This window comes from Brachyhypopomus gauderio, chromosome 9 (genome assembly GCF_052324685.1).
Source record: "Brachyhypopomus gauderio isolate BG-103 chromosome 9, BGAUD_0.2, whole genome shotgun sequence".
In the NCBI taxonomy this organism is placed as follows: domain Eukaryota; kingdom Metazoa; phylum Chordata; class Actinopteri; order Gymnotiformes; family Hypopomidae; genus Brachyhypopomus; species Brachyhypopomus gauderio.
Genome location: NC_135219.1, coordinates 16,167,477 through 16,184,562, shown reverse-complemented (window position 1 = coordinate 16,184,562; position 17,086 = coordinate 16,167,477). Strand labels below are relative to the sequence as shown.

The 17,086-nt window shown below is 41.2% G+C and overlaps 1 protein-coding gene and 1 long non-coding RNA gene across 4 annotated transcripts; both read right to left on the bottom strand.

The window, feature by feature from the left end:
* Nucleotides 1-246: 246 nt before the first annotated feature.
* LOC143523253 (ankyrin repeat and SOCS box protein 2-like) lies at nt 247-7,945 on the bottom strand. Of its 3 annotated transcripts, none has more exons than XM_077017608.1 (9): nt 6,841-7,945; nt 6,036-6,294; nt 3,692-3,915; nt 3,043-3,198; nt 2,702-2,947; nt 2,415-2,586; nt 1,497-2,064; nt 1,234-1,387; nt 247-1,123 (listed from the first exon to the last, which is right to left on the bottom strand). In XM_077017608.1, the coding sequence occupies exons 2-9, from the start codon at nt 6,233-6,235 to the stop codon at nt 981-983; spliced, it is 1,863 nt and encodes a 620-aa protein (XP_076873723.1). In that variant the 5' UTR covers nt 6,236-6,294; nt 6,841-7,945; the 3' UTR covers nt 247-980. The 3 variants fall into 3 exon arrangements, with proteins under 3 accessions (XP_076873723.1, XP_076873724.1, XP_076873725.1); XM_077017609.1 differs by having other exon boundaries at nt 3,692-3,882; XM_077017610.1 differs by having other exon boundaries at nt 3,692-3,873.
* Nucleotides 7,946-11,759: 3,814 nt separating this feature from the next.
* Nucleotides 11,760-16,300, bottom strand: LOC143523252 (uncharacterized). Its single transcript, XR_013133256.1, has 4 exons — nt 16,193-16,300; nt 14,415-14,541; nt 13,375-13,668; nt 11,760-12,409 (listed from the first exon to the last, which is right to left on the bottom strand). It is a non-coding gene; the product is annotated as an uncharacterized LOC143523252 (long non-coding RNA).
* Nucleotides 16,301-17,086: the final 786 nt, after the last annotated feature.

Sequence of the window (17,086 nt, the reverse complement as noted above, 5' to 3'; positions counted from 1 at the left end):
CTGAATCCCTATTGGCTGCCCCTGTGAACCGGTCATGTGAAGGTCGTGGTTCAAACCAGGCCAGGTTTAGACCAATGGAAACAGGAGGAGTTCACCTGATCAGGCTGAGATGGCTGCATCTCCTGTAAGATGCGATACACATCTTGCTGTCGTGTCCTTATAGCCGTAGCACCCAACTTAATTGTGCTTGCTTCTATTCTCATTTTGCCCCTGTTCCTGCTTACCCTGGGGGGGGGGGGGGGGGGGGGGGGTCTCTTACAGACATAATTACAATATACAGGCACCAAAATAATAGGTAGGGTTCTTCTTTTATACACAACAACAGCAACAACAATGATAAAACATTAGATAATATGTTATATACAGTAGCACCAAAATGCTTACAAAGTCACAGAAAAAAACAAAGACAGAACCAGCAATAATGGACACAACACAGTATGGATCAGAGACTAGAACACAGAGATAAATAATAATCATATAAGTGACTTGAGAAGAGAGACATACACAGAAATTAGGGACAGATTAGGTCTGGGGCAGGTTGTGGTGCAGGATTACAGAGAGGGAGAGCAAGATAAATCAGACAGTATAAATCAATCAATGTGCATCAATCCACATCCTTATCCAAAACAAAAAGTTCATTACAGCATTCAAATGGAATTGTTGTGCACAAATATGCTAGCATAGATTTCAAACTAATCTTTCTTTGTCACTTTCTACATTATTATTGATTACATCCCTGTTAATTAAAACAATAATACTATAATATTAGTCAGGTAATGTAATTCATGTTATATCAAAAATAATACACCCGTGAATGATGTTGTACTGAAAGGGTTAAATCTGATAACCTTTGTGATAAACATTTTTATTTACATATAAGGACAGCTGTTCTAAAGCAATTGTGCCTTAAGTATTGCATTATTTACACTATCCATGTTAATGGTAAAAATAAAATGGATTTCTGATCTTCTGATTAAAGCTTAAAAAACATGTTCCTGCTCATGGTTCAGGTATTTGATTAGCCGTCCTGGAAGGTCCAGTGTGCTGACAGACTTTAGTCGGTCTCTTCCTAGTAGCTGGCGAATCTTTACTCTGCAGAGCTGCATTAGACTTTGGGGTAGCACTGTAGACAGTAGGAAGTGTTAATAACTGCAGTGCTGATAATATAGTGTGGGTTTCGGGTTAGAGGGCGAGGCGTTTTTGTGCATGCAAATATAGCTTGAACATACTTACTTGACTTCTCCCTTATATATGCCCATTCCTCATAACTTTCCAGGTATTCACTGAGTCTCGAACAGAGTGTCACTTGACCCACATAATCCAGCAGTAAATCTATGGTGTGTCCTGCCCAGCGATACACTGAGGGATGGGAGATCATCTCACAGAACTGTCGGTGTATAAGACAAATCCACAAGGGATCAACAAATCAAATAAGCAATAAAATGCTTGACCGCAATTTATTTAATAATCTCCTCAGGAGCCACAATCTTTCCCACCTGCAAGGAGGAGTTTGTCGCCATCTCGGGGCTGTGCTGCGACCGACGACAACCGCGCGTGGTGTGATCGTCGAGATGCGGCTCTGATCCGTATTCGCACCAAAAGCACGCGCTGGCGTCGGCGCCGTAGCGCATCAGGTACTTCAGCATCTCCGGGTTGCCCACGCTTAACATGATGCAAGCCGGGAAGGTGGTGGGGTGCGTGGGGACGGAGGCGTTGACGTCGGCTCCGTGCTCCATGAGCAAGGCGGCCATCTTCACGTCCCCCTGTCTCACGGCCAGCAGCAGAGGGTTGAAAGGGTCCAAGTTGGGGTTAGCGCCAGCCAACAAGAGCATGGATGTGCCCTCTACGTTGCCGTTTGCAACGGCGAAGTAGAGAGCGGTGGTACGGCGGTCCTCGTACATACAGGAGCGCTCGGGTGACAGCGGGGCGTCCACGTCAAAGCCGGCCCAGATCAGGAGCTCCAGGGCCTCGTCTTCGTCATTCTCGGCCGCCAGGTGGAGGGGGCTGATGCCACTGCTCCAGATTTCGGTCCTGCTGGTGACCGTGATCAGCATGGACATTATCCTGTGTGAGAATGAGGACAAGAGGAAAGATGATGTAAAGAAGGGTTAGCACCTTAGTCCAACTCCAGCACCGGAGGGCTACCGTCCAGCAGAGGGAGCCGATTTTCTTGCCCAGTCACTCTTACTAAACCTGGCCATGAAATATGGCTTTGAATCAGACGGGTCTGAAAGGGGAAAATCGCCAAAGCGTGCTGAGCAGTATCTCTCCAGAATCAGACTTCTTTAGAGGTGCCAGAATCAGGCACCTCTAAATAAAATAGACAGAGACAAAGTCGATGTCTTTTATTTTGAGCACAGCAGATTAGAGCCAAAGTGATTAGTCACTGGTCTTTGTGTGTGTGCGTTGTCTACCCATCATGTCCGTGCTTCGCAGCAATGTGAAGAGGTAAAAGCCCGTTCTTCCCAGGTCTGTTTGCATCAGCACCGCAAGACAGAAGAACCTCTACAATCTCACTGTGGCCATTCTTGGAGGCCTCATACAAAGCTGTGGCTCCATCTGTTGCTTCACTGTTAATGTCAGCACCTTTTTAAACACACACACACACACACACACACACACACACACCCCACTGTGTACAAATGCACAAATATACCTGAAACGTTTACTGTTGCTCAATAATAAAAAAAAAGTGCCAAACCATTTTTCACCAGGAGCTGAAGGGCCTCAACGCATCCATACTGGGCTGCCAGGAAGAGTGGACGGACTGCGTAGATGTTGGAGGAGCTCACGTTGGCACCGTGTGCAACTAGAACCTCACAAATTTCCAGATTGTTCTGCATCACTGACTCATGAAGAGCAGTCCACCCATCCAAGCACTTCTGATTGACATCCGCGCCATTCCTCAATAGGAGCTGTACCATCTGAGCACTGTTTGTTGCACAAGCTGGGTGGTTGAAACAAACATATTCATTCACTGAACTTCAAACCCTACGTGCACTGTAACAGGTTCGAACATTCCATCAAACACATGGAAGTTACCTTCATAGAGAGGTGTCTCATTGGCCTTGGTGGGGATTTTGGGATCTGCATCTTTCTCCAAAAGATATTTCACACAACCTAAGTGTCCCCTAGATACGGCCAGAATAAGAGGCGTCTGGTTTTTTTGGGTCCGGGTGTTGATCATACCTGGAGCAGCTGAAAAGATAGAGAGATATACTGTCACTTGTCACGGTACTGCCCCTGACCCCTCCTTGGGCGTGTCTGTGTGTGTGTGTGTCTGTGTTTATTGGGGTGTGTGTATGTGTGTGTGTGTGTGTGTGTGTGTGTGTGGCCTGCTCTTGCCTTGACTTCCCGATTCCTCGCCTCGGCGTCACAGACGTTACATCTCTAGTCTACAGAAGTTTGTTAGGCTAGTGGAGCCTTTTCTTGGGTTAATTTGGTTATATTTTCCATTTCAGTTTGAGTTTTGTGAGAATGTCTGGATATAATGTGTTTTCAATTAACAACTGAGTGAACAAATTCTTTTTGGTGTTGACCAACCATGAGTAAGACCTGACCTGCTGGAAATCCTGACTTTGTAGCATTTTGCAGTTATTTGATTCAGTGCAAGAAAATAGCTGACCTGAGGCCCCCAGTCTCACCGTCGATATTTACTATTTAACCTTTTTAGATAAAAGTTGCCACTTGCCGGAAAGCAATAACTTTAAGCAGTTGGTCTGGCCATAGTAGGCGGCCTCATGCACCGGAGTCCAGCCGTGCTTGTTGGCCCTCATGAGGCCGATGGGTGTTTCTGCAGAGGCAACGATGTCCCTCATTTTCTGTGCATCACCATTCCGTATTGTTGTGAGCAGTTCTTCCTCGTCCCCGTACCTGAGAGGTCTCACACCAGGCACAAACCGATCAATCACATTTCTGAAAGTAAGATCACTTAATCTTCATTTAAAAGTGACAAAAATGTACAGACATGGAAATGATAGGCAAAAAAATAATTCTTAAATAATTCTTTAAGAATTTGTTTAGGAAACAAACAGCTTCTCAGTGTTATAGTTTTTCAATGACCTTCATTGTTGGTTGCTTGCTTCCTTATTTTCTTTCTTGCTGGTACTTTCTTGCAAATATATACTTTGTTGGCGAACATAAAGACATACAGCTAAAAAAATCAGTGTTGTGGTTTAGCCTTCATTTTACGGTTCACCCAGGCTTAACCTGTCAAGCCCATAAATAGGCTGACCAAACGTCCATATTTCGCGGGACATGTCCGTATTTCACATCCTGTCCTGGGGGTCCCGGTTTTTTTTTTTTTTTAAGCGAGGAAATTACTTTCATTGGACCATTAAAATTTAAATGTACAGGCGTAATCCCTGAGCCGTGTCAGTGAGGGCACTGAGGACACTGCAGGGGTGATAGTGGGAAAAATTCCTGAGCCTGAACTTTTTCTGAGCGGGGGGGGGGGGGGGGGGGTGGAGTGTTAGTGTACCATATTTAGAATATTTAATAATTAATCTTTAAATTAATTAATAAATAAGTCAGGTATTCATTATAGTGAAATAAAAACTAATTTCTATTAATATTCTGAGAAAATGCTGTAACCTAAAGATTTATATTAGACACAATATGTTAAAAACAGGCATGATTAATTATTTATTCATTACTGTTAGTAAATTATAGGATACCAGACAACTCAAAGAAATTATGCAAATAAAGTTTAAAAGAATTACAAGTATTATGATTATAGTTAGTTTATATATATAAAATTTAATAAATTTAATAAATATTTTGTGTTGGTTTATTAGGACATACATTTTGTGCTTTCGTTCATGTATTACACCTTACGCCGTAAGGCGGCCAGGATGAACCAGATCATCTGACCACCTGTACCGGCTCAAAAAAAAGCACTCTTATATTTCTGATAAAAATGTTACTTAATCAGAATAAAGATAAAATACTGAATTTATCTTGTAGCTACCTCTGAAGCTCTTCCGATGTCTGAAATACAGGCGGTCCCCGGGTTACGACGTTGATCCGTCGTAAATCGATTTTCGGTGTAAATCGGAACATACGTACATACTGTACGTAAATAAGGTACTATACGCAGTTATCCTATCCTAAAGCTAGGCTTTTGGCCAATACCTTTATCCATAGCTGCGTTTAACTAATCCTGACGCCGCGCACACCAAACACCAAGTTCCGTTTACGACGCAGAACCACTTAGGTCCAAACGAGGCTTTATACAGTAAATGGGAGATGTGTAGTAACCACGAAAAATCGTAACTTGGGAACCTCGTAAGGATCATAAGGATCATATTTCGGCCTCAAAACAGATAGCATGCGCGCGCGTGTGGTTTATCATTATGATTTGACGGATTTTTCCCCCCCTCAAATTTTTTTTTTCTCGCGGACAGGTACGCCGGAATTCCGGCGTGGCGCCTGAAAACTATCAGGCCTGACACTGTCCTTAATCAGAATGTAGACAGCGTGACTGTCAGTACCCCCCCCCCCCCCCTCCAAGGTGTCCTGGTTTTCCCAAATGAAAATATGGTCACCCTACCCATAAACATTTCTCATGGCAGATCAGAACAGGTGCCTGAGTTTGAGTTTAGTGTCAAATGAGTATCGCCTCACGGTAACTGAAAACTCAACCCGTTGACCCAGTATCTGTGCTGGTTTAAGTTGACTCTGTTTGTGTATCCAGAGTTTGCAACATTGCATATTATAATTCCCACACATAACCACTCACTAAATAGATTAAATGAAATAATGACGTTGTAAATGTTGATATTACAGTGATGGTTTCACTAATAGAATTTAAATGTTAAAAGCTAAGTGCTTTATTTCTTTTAGTACTACTTGTTAGCATACAAATACAAACTGGCAAAAAGCTATGGTGCCTGCAAGAAAACAGTAGCTATAAGGAACCTGCTTAAATAGTCTCACTGTAACTTGCCATAGTTTAAACAATTACATGGTAGTAAGTGTGCATTCTAGGAAGGACATGACCCTGCCCTCCACACGTGTGTAGTTGCAGCTCTCACCTCTGGAGGGCGCCAGCAGCTGGGGTGGTGGAGGGGGAGGACGAGCCCCGAGGGGCGGGTGTGTGCCAGGAGGAGATTGAGGGTGAGGCTGGGAAATCCACTGGACCGCAGGATGCCTCCGCGCTCCCCGGGTTCAACTCCGCCCGGTGCATCAGCAGTTGTTCTGAACCTCTGCAGTGCAGACTGTACTCAGCACTCATGGTCCTGCAGCTACGGTTCGGCACACAACCTGTCCCCCAAGATGGTCTTCCTAAATACACTGTTTTTAGAAGAGTTGACAGTTGGTATTGGAAAAGCTACAGAGTTACTTGGATCACTGCTAATACAATAAAGCAATCCAGATAAATTGTGATGGAAAAAAAACTTGTTTAAATGGTTTGAAAATGGTATATGTTGATCCTATACATAGTCTATGATTGATACTTATTCTGTATCATACAGTGGATGTACATAAGTAGAGCATGTCAAAGGTTTTATTATTCCTTATAAATAATGAATTGATTCACTTTACCATTGTCATCTGGGATATTACGGGTGTTACAAGAGATACCTACATACCACACAATATTTCTCTTAAACATTTAACCCTTTCAACTAAATAAATTAATAACATGATAATAAAATTAATAATTAATAACAATCATAGGAATGTTGTTGATAATACAGATAATGTAAGATGTATAGTTTTTTGGAAAGTCCCCCCACTGGTCATTTTTCATCCATGCATTTCAAAAAACTATGCCTGGGTTTTGTGATTACGAACACAACAAAGAATAACAGGGCAGTAACAGGGAAAGCATCCTACCTTTTCAAATGGTGTTTTTCAAATGAAATAGTGTGTCTCTCTGTGTGTCAGTCGTGGCTCAGGGCTTTAGCTCTGATGTTCCTCTGCAACAGGAACCTGCACAGATGTTTGTGGAATACTTAGCTGGGGTTCCAGTGACACTCAGAACGATCCCACTTCTGAGAAACTGAACTGGTGAATAGAGCGGTCCACTTGCAAAGCTATGACGTTCTCAAGTTATTCACACTCCTGACACCAACTTTTAATCAGGATTTAAAAACACATGCACAAATGTGCACAAAGGCACATTAATTGATGGACAAAGAATATTTCATTTTTATTTGCACTAATTTATTCTCATTTAAAGTTACAAGAATGAATTTTATGGTAAAATCAGATAAAAATTCTGTTTGTTAGCTCTGCTTGGCCACAGAGGACCAATAAGCAAAGCATGGTGTATATTTACATAACGTGCCATCTGGAGAAGGGGAGGAGTTTCCTAAAGGCTTTTAATAAACATGGTGCCCTTAGACGTGTCAGAGTGATTTCTTTAATGCCACTCACTAATGTTTACATGTCTGAATGATGAACCTAGTTCACATTTCACTCACGTTCAAATGAAACCAATGAAAGCACGATGTGTCTAATATATATCCAAATGTCCAGGTGACACCTACCCAAATATTCATGTGGTTAACCAGTGACATATGTGGACAGTAGGTGGCATAATTACACAATATAAGTAGAAGGCCTTCACCAAGCTTGAATTTACCTGAAGTGCATTTGAAACCTAAGATACGTAGGTATCCTTCTTACAGTAGGCTATAGCGTTGTACAGACAGTTCAATTGCCTTCAGTCTCCTATCTACAAGTGTAAAGTACATCCCATCTTAGAAACATTATAAGTTTAACGTTTAAATAGATTAAGGGTTTAGGTATTTATTCACTGTATTATATGCTTATTGCACGTTTATTGATTTAAGTTCAACACATAAGATCCAGTTTTAGATAATGTCAAAGATAACAAGGTATTGTTATTTTCTTGAACAACACAGATCTGTAAGTCACGGGTCCTCTGCTGAAGTGATGACGAACTTCAGGCGATCACACTGACGCGCTGACCGCTCGGAACTATGGAACGCCATTTGGCTCAAAACGTCTAGAATGACGTCCGTGTTAACACGTCAAATTTGGACGTCTTAAGACGTACAAAAATGCCGTGTTAAGACGTCACTTTTTGACGTCTTAAGACGTTTTAACGTCTTAACACGACGTTTAAAATTGGGTGCTACCACTTCATCAATTGCTGAGGGGAGAAATCCAAACACTGCCAAAAAGCCCCGCCCCCATTGTGAAAGCAGCAAATAGAGCAAAGAGGACACAGAACCACTTCTCTTTAACCCCTTCAGACCCGAATTATGTTCCAGTAATGAAAAAATATATATACAAATGCAATTTTCTGTCTGTAATGAACTCCAAAACAAGACTCAGTAAAAAAAATTAAATATAATACTTTTATAGTAATTTTTTTTATGTCCACTGCAGTGAATGGTGGGTCTTAACAGTTGTAAAGCAATGCTATACAATATGTATAATTTTATGGTTTGTTTGTTTTTCCCTTTTTGAACATAAACCTGATCAATAGACTAAAAATGCTATCCAAGTTTTGGGAACATCTCTTATTATGAAAAAGTAATATATATAACAAGGAGAAATTAGTTGAAATTATGGATGCATGTACGATTCCCAGTACATTCACAAACCTCAGAACTCCCATTGCAATGTGCAAGCCTACAAGGGCTTCTATTTCATGCACTGATGCACTGCCATCTTCAGAAGTTTTCTGATGACTCTGCAATAGTTGGTTGTATCAGCAGGGGTGAAGAGGATGAGTACAGGACAACGGTGAAGGACTTTGTCACATGGTGTGGGCTGAACCATCTACAGCTCAATGTGATAAAGACAAAAGAACTAGTGGTGGATCTAAGGAGGAACAAGGCACCAGTGACCCCTGTGTCCATCAATGGGGTCAGTGTAGACACTGTTGAGGAATATAAATATCTAGGGGTCCACATCGATAATAAACTGGACTGGGCTAAGAACACTGACGCCCTTTACAAAAAGGGACAAAGTCGTCTCTACTTTTTGAGGCGCCTGAGGTCCTTTAACATCTGTCAGGTCACGCTAAAAGTCTTTTATGAGTCTGTGGTGGCGAGTGCTATCCTCTATGCCGTCACATGCTGGGGTAGCAGACTGAGGAGGGAGGACGCCAACAGATTCAATAAATTAATACGCAGGGCCGGTGATGTAGTGGGTGTGGAGCTGGACTCTTTGGATGCAGTCTCTGATAGAAGGACGCTGTCTAGACTGCATGCCATTATGGACAATGTCTCCCATCCACTACACAATCTAGTGATGAGACATAGGAGCACATTCACCGCTCGTCTCATCACACCAAAATGTACCACAGAGCATCACAGGAGGTCATTCCTACCTGTGGCCATGAAGCTCTATAACTCCTCCCTCAATACATGACACAATACAGGACACTACTGTTTATTTTCAGTTTATTTTTATTTTATTGTTAATTTTATTTTATTTTATTACATATTATGTGCAATACCTACTTATTTTACATTTTATTTTAAATTCAATATTAGGATGTTTATTCTTTATTATTTTGTACATATTTTTATATTTTATAGAGGTGTTTTATTAAAATAATATGCAAATGGTTGCACTGTAACAAAAGCAATTTCCCCCTGGGATTAATAAAGTATTCTGATTCTGATTCTGATGCATGTTTGTAGCTCCTCACAGCAGTTTTTTCAGCATAGACATTTGTCATGGTGGTCATCAGCTCAAACATCTCTTGTGGAACGTATCATTTGAAGTAAGCATATGGAGTTAATGGTTCAGTGATGTTTGTGATAGGATCTTCCCAAGTAGACGCCACTGGACGTTTGTTCTTTGTCAGGCTAGCATAAGGATCACCTTCACAATATAAAACAATCTCTTCCTAATTTTCCTGCCCTGATCCTTCCTCATCATGTAGTATCTCAAGAACAACGTCTTGTCCTATCACTGGTACTTCCTCATCTCCTGGAATAAATAATAAAAGTAGCTATATGTTCATACATTGTTTTATGGACAACAATGGGAGTGTTAGAGTACCAGTATTTAACAGATAGCTACACTTATCTACTCTTGAGAGACATGCACTCTACATCTTCACCATCATTACTATCCAAACTTTCAATTTCTGATATATTTCTGCTGTCAAATAACTGAAATATTAATGAATTTTTTTAATGGTTCTGATATTCCAAAATTTGTTTTATTTCTTTTGAAGTTTATGTATTCAACTGTAGTTTATTTGTTCATTTGTAATAAACATCAAGTGACTGAGACTGCTTGCTTATTCTAAAACTTAGTGTAATGACATTAATTCAAAGTTGTATGTGTGTATGACCTCACTGTCTCAACCAATATTTTTACATTAGCTTCCTATAGCCATATACAAAGAATTAACATGACAATCATAGATTTAATATCAATTTGTTCTGTCTCACTACCCTGGTATCGTGAAATAACTTACACCATTAACAGTTTAGAACATATTTGGTAAAAGTTATACTTCATCAAGATGTGAGCTAGTAGCAGTTTAATCACAACCATGGGTATTGTCTTCTGTTTAGCAAGAATCGTTGGTTTCTTCAAGAAACAGGAGTGGGGATTTCCAAGAATGAAGTTTATTTGTATGTGCTATTTATTCCAAAGTAATCTGACAGTCTACCAACACATAGGTTACATACAGAAAAAACCACACCCCTTGAGGTGTTAAAGAATTTACATACATACATTGTCGGGGGAGAATCCCATATGGCAGACTGTAAGACAGCCCCAGCCGGGTGGTTGTTACGTCAAAGGAGCGCAACAAGGTCAAGGGGCTTTTTATTGTCATTACATCTGAGCACAGGTACAGAGTGTGATGAAATTTTGTTCCTCCGGAACCATGGTGCAACACAAATCGACAGTACAACAGACAACAAAGTGCGGCAGGGTAACAAAACAATGTGCAAAATGTGCAATCTCACAGCAAGACATTACAATAAATACAACAGGCCAGAGACAATTGAGACATGGTGTAAAGTGCTGGTGCAGTGCAATGTGGTATGAGATAAGTGATGTACAGTGTCATATGGAACATACATGAACACAGTGGTTCTGAGGTAGTTATTAGGTCCTGTGGGAGAGCAGCAAATATTTCTGGTGGGGGGTTTCAGTGCGTGTGTGGGGACAGATCAGTGTTGGTGTGTGTCAGTTCCGTGTATGGGAGTTGAGGAGCCTGATTGCCTGGTGAACGAAGCTATTACAGAGTCTGGAGGTGGAGGCTTGGATACTCCTGTATATTTTGCCGGATGGCATCAGAGTGAAGAGACCGTGTGATGGGTGGGTTGGGTCTTCCACAATGCTGGTGGCTTTGCGGATGCAGCGTGTGGTATAGATGTCACTGATCGAGGGGAGAGGGACACCAATGATAGATGCAATCAAGATTAACACAATAGGTAAATAGAACAAAGAGGTCTCGCGGGAGATCAGTATAACTGGCATATGTATCATATTTAAGAGAGGAAGTTAAGTACCTGTTCCCAAACTGTCTCTTGCACTCCCCAAAGGATTTATGTTTTGCCTGAGGTGTCCCAATTGTTCTTCAGTAGGTATAAACTGATTAACAGGGACATCAATTGTTTGAGGCCAGTCAAAGGCAGGCACCCTAGCCCCGTGGCCCTCCACTGCGGCCGCCCCTGCCCCGTGGCCCTCCGCTGCGGCCGCCCCTGCCCCGTGGCCCTCCGCTGCGGCCGCCCCTGCCCCGTGGCCCTCCGCCGCGGCCGCCCCTGCCCCGTGGCCCTCCGCTGCGGCCGCCCCTGCCCTGTGGCCCTCCGCTGCGGCCGCCCCTGCCCCGTGGCCCTCCACTGCCCTCAATCCAACTGTTGCAAACGGGTTCCTGACCATCCCCTGGCACTGTCTGTTCATCTGCATCTGTTCATCTGCAAACACACCTTGAATGCCAGTGTGATGTTGCAAATGTTGTGACAGACAACCTTGCACAAAAATCTGATACGGTGACATGTGTTGAGCAGTTCTTAACTTGTGGTGGTTCCACTGACTAACAAACAACCTGAGATCACTTTGTTTATCTCCCTCGGATAAACCGTGAAGAGCCCAGATGTGTATTTCATTACTGGATTCCAATTTTCATTCATTCTCCAGATATACAAACAACGAATGGTAGACGTTTGTAACACCTCTCCACACATCGCCTCACAGTCTCTCAATGCGCTGGTTATGAGTGCTCCTCCCTCGTAAAGCACTTCCCCTGCTTGAGCCTCGGAAGACATCCATAAAGAGACACATCACATTGTTTTCCCCTCCATGGTCATATCTGCCCCTTGAAGGGACACCATACTGGCTGACCGCTCCAATGAACAGATCCATTACAGTGTCACTTCTGTTGTTGTTCGACGCATGAAGGAACACCACAAGTCTGCTGTAACCATCAATACCTCCATGGATCACAATTCTCCACCTAAAAAATATGGAAAAAGATCAGGGAGTGACAGAAGAAGAAAAAACACATTAAATTAAAAGCTATTCACACAAATAGTTTGAATGTAGCTACAACGAGGACTACGCCTCTATGCTATGGTTGGGCTTTCATAGTGGTGGGGGGGAGGGGGGGGAGAGATCACTGCTGCATTCAAATGAATTCACACTTAATATAATGTCATTATTAGTCCCCCAATATCCCCCACTTATAACTAACAGACATCTTTATATCCAACCAACTTGGGCAAGCATTGTATGTGCAAGAGGTAAACAGTAGTGTTTTTATTCTCCTGTTTTAACATATAACCAAAAATCTTAAATGATAGTTGGGATGATGATTATTTTTGTAATAGTATAAAGATTCCAATCCATTACACCAGACTCTTAAATAACAGTTATTATAAAGAGTACAGCAACCATCTTTTATAGCCTTGAATTGGAGGTTGGGTGACTGCTGCCCCTACTTTTTTAATATTCCATTCTTGCAGTTTGACCTGATTAGGTCCCAAATGAGCCTCCACCTGTTACTATATGGATATAAGTGGTACGCAGTTCAGTAGTTGTTGCTTTTAAAGACTTGACACCTATTGAATTTATGATTCAACAGTTACATTTAGAGCTGTTCCCATCCATTTCTAATACCATCTTGTTCCATTAACCCTGTTCCCATCCATTTCCTAATGTCTTAGGCAAAAACTGCATTTTCTTTGCAACAGATGTACTCTTTGTTCCTTCCTAGACACACAGTCCTGACCTGAACTAATCTAGACACAGACTTTGGACATTTTCCCCATTTACATTTATATTGTTGTCATTCCCTAAGATTATACATGATTGAACTTAACAATACCAACTTCATAATCAAAGAGTTAGCTTTACATTGGCTATTGACACAATTGGTGCAAATAAATCAACTTAAGTAAAACAGTTTCTATTGCTACTTACTTAATGAGTTTATGGTTTCCATCTATATGCCACAGTGAATTTGGTCCTGCCACTCTGTATGTTCTTCTGTGAAGCCTGTGGGACATAGTCCGGAGAGCAGCACCTTTAGGATTAGTCCTGATTACACTTTGACGAACACGTCGTCTCTGGACTAGGACGCCTTCACCAGCAAACCGAGCCCCAACAGCTTCAGGTCCTATTTCGTCATTGGCAGAGACAATCTCCAGCACACGGTTGTCAAGTGCTTCATCTGATAGAGCTGTGTAACGGCCCCGGAAAGATAGATTGTACTGTCTAGAAACACAAAGTGTATAAGAATGCGGATTAGTTTTACGATAAGGGAAAGACATATTTTAATACTGTGCTACAGTAGTAAAATACAGTCAATACAGTCAACTGCTTTACAGTGAACAAATCATAAATCAGATACTAAAACAAACAGAACTCATTCACATATTTTAAGTGCAATTCCAAAAATGTGGCTAGTAAATTAGAATTTTCAACTGCTGTGTTATATGAATACAAAAGGACTACACTAATACACGAATCATGTATGTTTTTTTCAAAACTGTGATTTTATGCAAATAATTTAAATCAATCCAAGCTGCACTATACTGTATCTTGAAGTAGTTACTCCACCCCCTTACTTGATATATAAATTTAATGTGTTTCCACTTAGAAATTCCTATTTAAATGTCCAAAATACACAAAAATTTGGATGGAGGGGGCCACCACTTTTAATCACAGATCATGCTCCATCATGCACTCTACTCCAGATAAGAGCTAATTAGCACAGGTTTCTGTTAGCTAATGGATCAGAGCTAAGCAGTGTTCTACTGCGAGCATATTAGCTTCCTTGTGATGCTGCATCAGTGTTAGTTCAAGACAGTGACTGTCTTCACATATATCATGTGTTATTCTACATCCTACTGGTGTGCAATTAGATTTGCAGTTCCAAAATTTTGTGTTCATTATTCAATTTGTAGACAGAACAATTCACAAATGTTTCATATAAGTGCTTAAAAAAAAGACCTATCAACCTTAACCGTCATTTCACTGTGCTTCTTGATACACAGTTAAATTAGAACATCTGCAACTGTTGTGTTACTTGACACACTGATCTCCCCACGTGTCCTGCCCTTCGTGGTACAGTGAAACCAGGAAAAGCTATAGTCCAAGAGAAAGTAGCATAGAATTAATAAAAATAACAGAAAATGGAAAAAACAAATCAACTTCAGATTTGAAATTGAAAAACCAATGAGCCCACGTAAAATGATTTGCTTTGGAATTTCATATGTTGGTTATACAGTTTATACAGAAATATTTTTGCAAACATTCAATTGCAGTTGTTACTGCTAAGGGTGTCACAATCAGTTAATAAGCTTAAATAACCTTTTCACATTACTATACATTTTAACTACATTTTTATCTATGATAAACGTATTTATGAAATCAGCTGGAGAGCATTTGAACACAACACTGTTACAAAGCTAACTAGAACAATGCATTTCCTGAACGAAATACTATAGGGCTTGAAAAGGTGTGCCCGTTATTAAGTTAGTTACTGTTGACAATTCAACCCTAAGCTAAATTAAGGGTTGCAGATGTCTGCTTGGTGTATGTGTGTGTTAGTGTGTGGACTGGGTATGAGATATGTATGTGTGTGTGTGGTGTATATCTCTGTGTGTGTTTGTGGAGTGGGAATGAAAGGTGTGTGTCTTTGTAGTGTTTATGTGTATGTGGAGTGGGTATGAGAGACCGGTCTTTATGTGTGTATGTGGAGTGGGTATGAGAGACCGGTCTTTATGTGTGTATGTGGAGTGGGTATGAGAGACCGGTCTTTATGTGTGTATGTAGAGTGGGTATGAGAGATGTACGTATGTGTGTGTGGTGTATGTGTGTATGTGTAGTGGGTATGGGAGATGTATGTATGTGTGTGTGGTGTGTATGTGCAGTGGGTATGAGAGATGTATGTATGTATGGTGTACATGTGTAGTGGGTATGAGAGATGTATGCATGTGTGTCTGTGTGGTGTATATGGAGTGGCTATGAGAGAGAGATGTAGTGTAATATTATTGGGTTACTGTTTCTTTAAGTTGTGTGTGTGTGAGAAAGAGTGCGCGAGGAGCGAGAATGAGAGAGGAAATTAACTTCTGTTGAGTGAATTCGCTTGTATTAATGTTAAAATAAAAGAGAAGAGTTGTCAACAGTGTGTGCACGTGCGTGTGTGGGGGGAGGGGGAGAGACATTCCTCACACTAACTAATCTCTGTTACTGTGAGTGGAGAAGGCTTGTTTAATGTGATTTGCACACTCCTAACAAACGGTCGTAGTTCGGGACATATTTAACTTATCACTTAACCGAAGAGATTGTATGAGAGAGGACCCCTTGGTGATGATTTTGGTGTAATTGTTTGACCCCAAAATGACAATTCGGATTTTGAGAAATTAACATGGGAGCTAATGGAGCAGTTTTCTGTGCCTAGTGCCAAACAAATGCTCATAACTCTAAAACGAATCGATCAAATGATTAGATATCCTGGCGTGCCATAAAGGACAAGTTTCTCTCCCATTTAAAATTTAAATGGAGCTTCTAGGTGAAGGTGTAAGGATTGTACAGCAGTTTATCCAGGAGAGTTTTGATAATTTTTCATGCCTGCACACCCTCTAGTCACACGGTAACTCGCAGTTGTAATTTGAAACCTCCATTCATTTCAATGGGGGGCTTAAACATTTTAAAACTTAAATTCATTCAAATCTATACATCCTATCGACTCAAAAATTACATAGCGGCTGTTTTATTTGACAAGCAAACTTACCATGTTGTTGTTGATTGCTAGCTTCCTGAATTAATTCACTGATGAGTCCAAGCATTATCAGCCACTTCGGCTTCAACCAGTCGGCCACTTGCCCAGCGAATGCTCGAGGCCATAGTCTCCAATCGGTTTCAGTCACATAAAACGTGATATAAATTCACTGTCGTAACATGACCCGTGTTCTCTACTTTCTACTACAAATATGTTGATGAACTCGGTTCAGAATGAAATACAATTCACTTTAAAATATCACGAAGCCACAACTACATTTATGTGAAGAGACCAGAGTATATCAAATAACTTTTGTACACTGTACTAATTGATAGCATACCTAGTTATAACAGGTTGTACATTATCAAGTTGCTGATCATCCGACGATAAAACTCGTGTACATTCTAAAAATGTTCTACGGCAGTCGTTCAAAAAATTCCTGGAAGCCATCGCGTTCTCTACTCGACCAAATTACCTGCGCAAATAAACCCACATGGACTATTCCAAACACACCTTCACCGCCTCATCTAAGTCACGTGATAGATACGTAGCCCCAGAACCAGCCCACGTAAGGCCCATGTGACCACAACGTAAAGCCCATGTAACCACAACGTAGAGGCCATGTCACCGCAACGTAGAGCCCATGTGACTAAAACGTAAGCCCTACGTCAACAAGGGGTGGGTATATTGGCGGCCACCAATAGTATGGAAGTCTAAACATCTAAACGTCTTAAGACGGCAAAAGTTACGTGTTAACACGGCACATTTTGTCGTGTTAAGACGTTAAAACGTCTTAAGACGTCAAAAAGTAACGTCTTAACACGGCATTTTTGTACGTCTTAAGACGTCCAAATTTGACGTGTTAACACGGACGTCATTCTAGACGTTTTGAGCCAAATGGCGTTC

What these genes read in the sequence shown, in the direction of transcription:
- LOC143523253 (XM_077017608.1), bottom strand. Translation starts at nt 6,235, where the DNA reads ATGAGTGCTGAGTACAGTCTGCACTGCAGAGGTTCAGAACAACTGCTG. An exon ending in TCAGCTCCTGGTGAAAAATG is followed by an intron (nt 2,587 to 2,701) that starts GTTTGGCACTTT and finishes GTGTTTAAAAAG; the next exon opens with GTGCTGACATTAACAGTGAA. An exon ending in CGACAAACTCCTCCTTGCAG is followed by an intron (nt 1,388 to 1,496) that starts GTGGGAAAGATT and finishes ATACACCGACAG; the next exon opens with TTCTGTGAGATGATCTCCCA.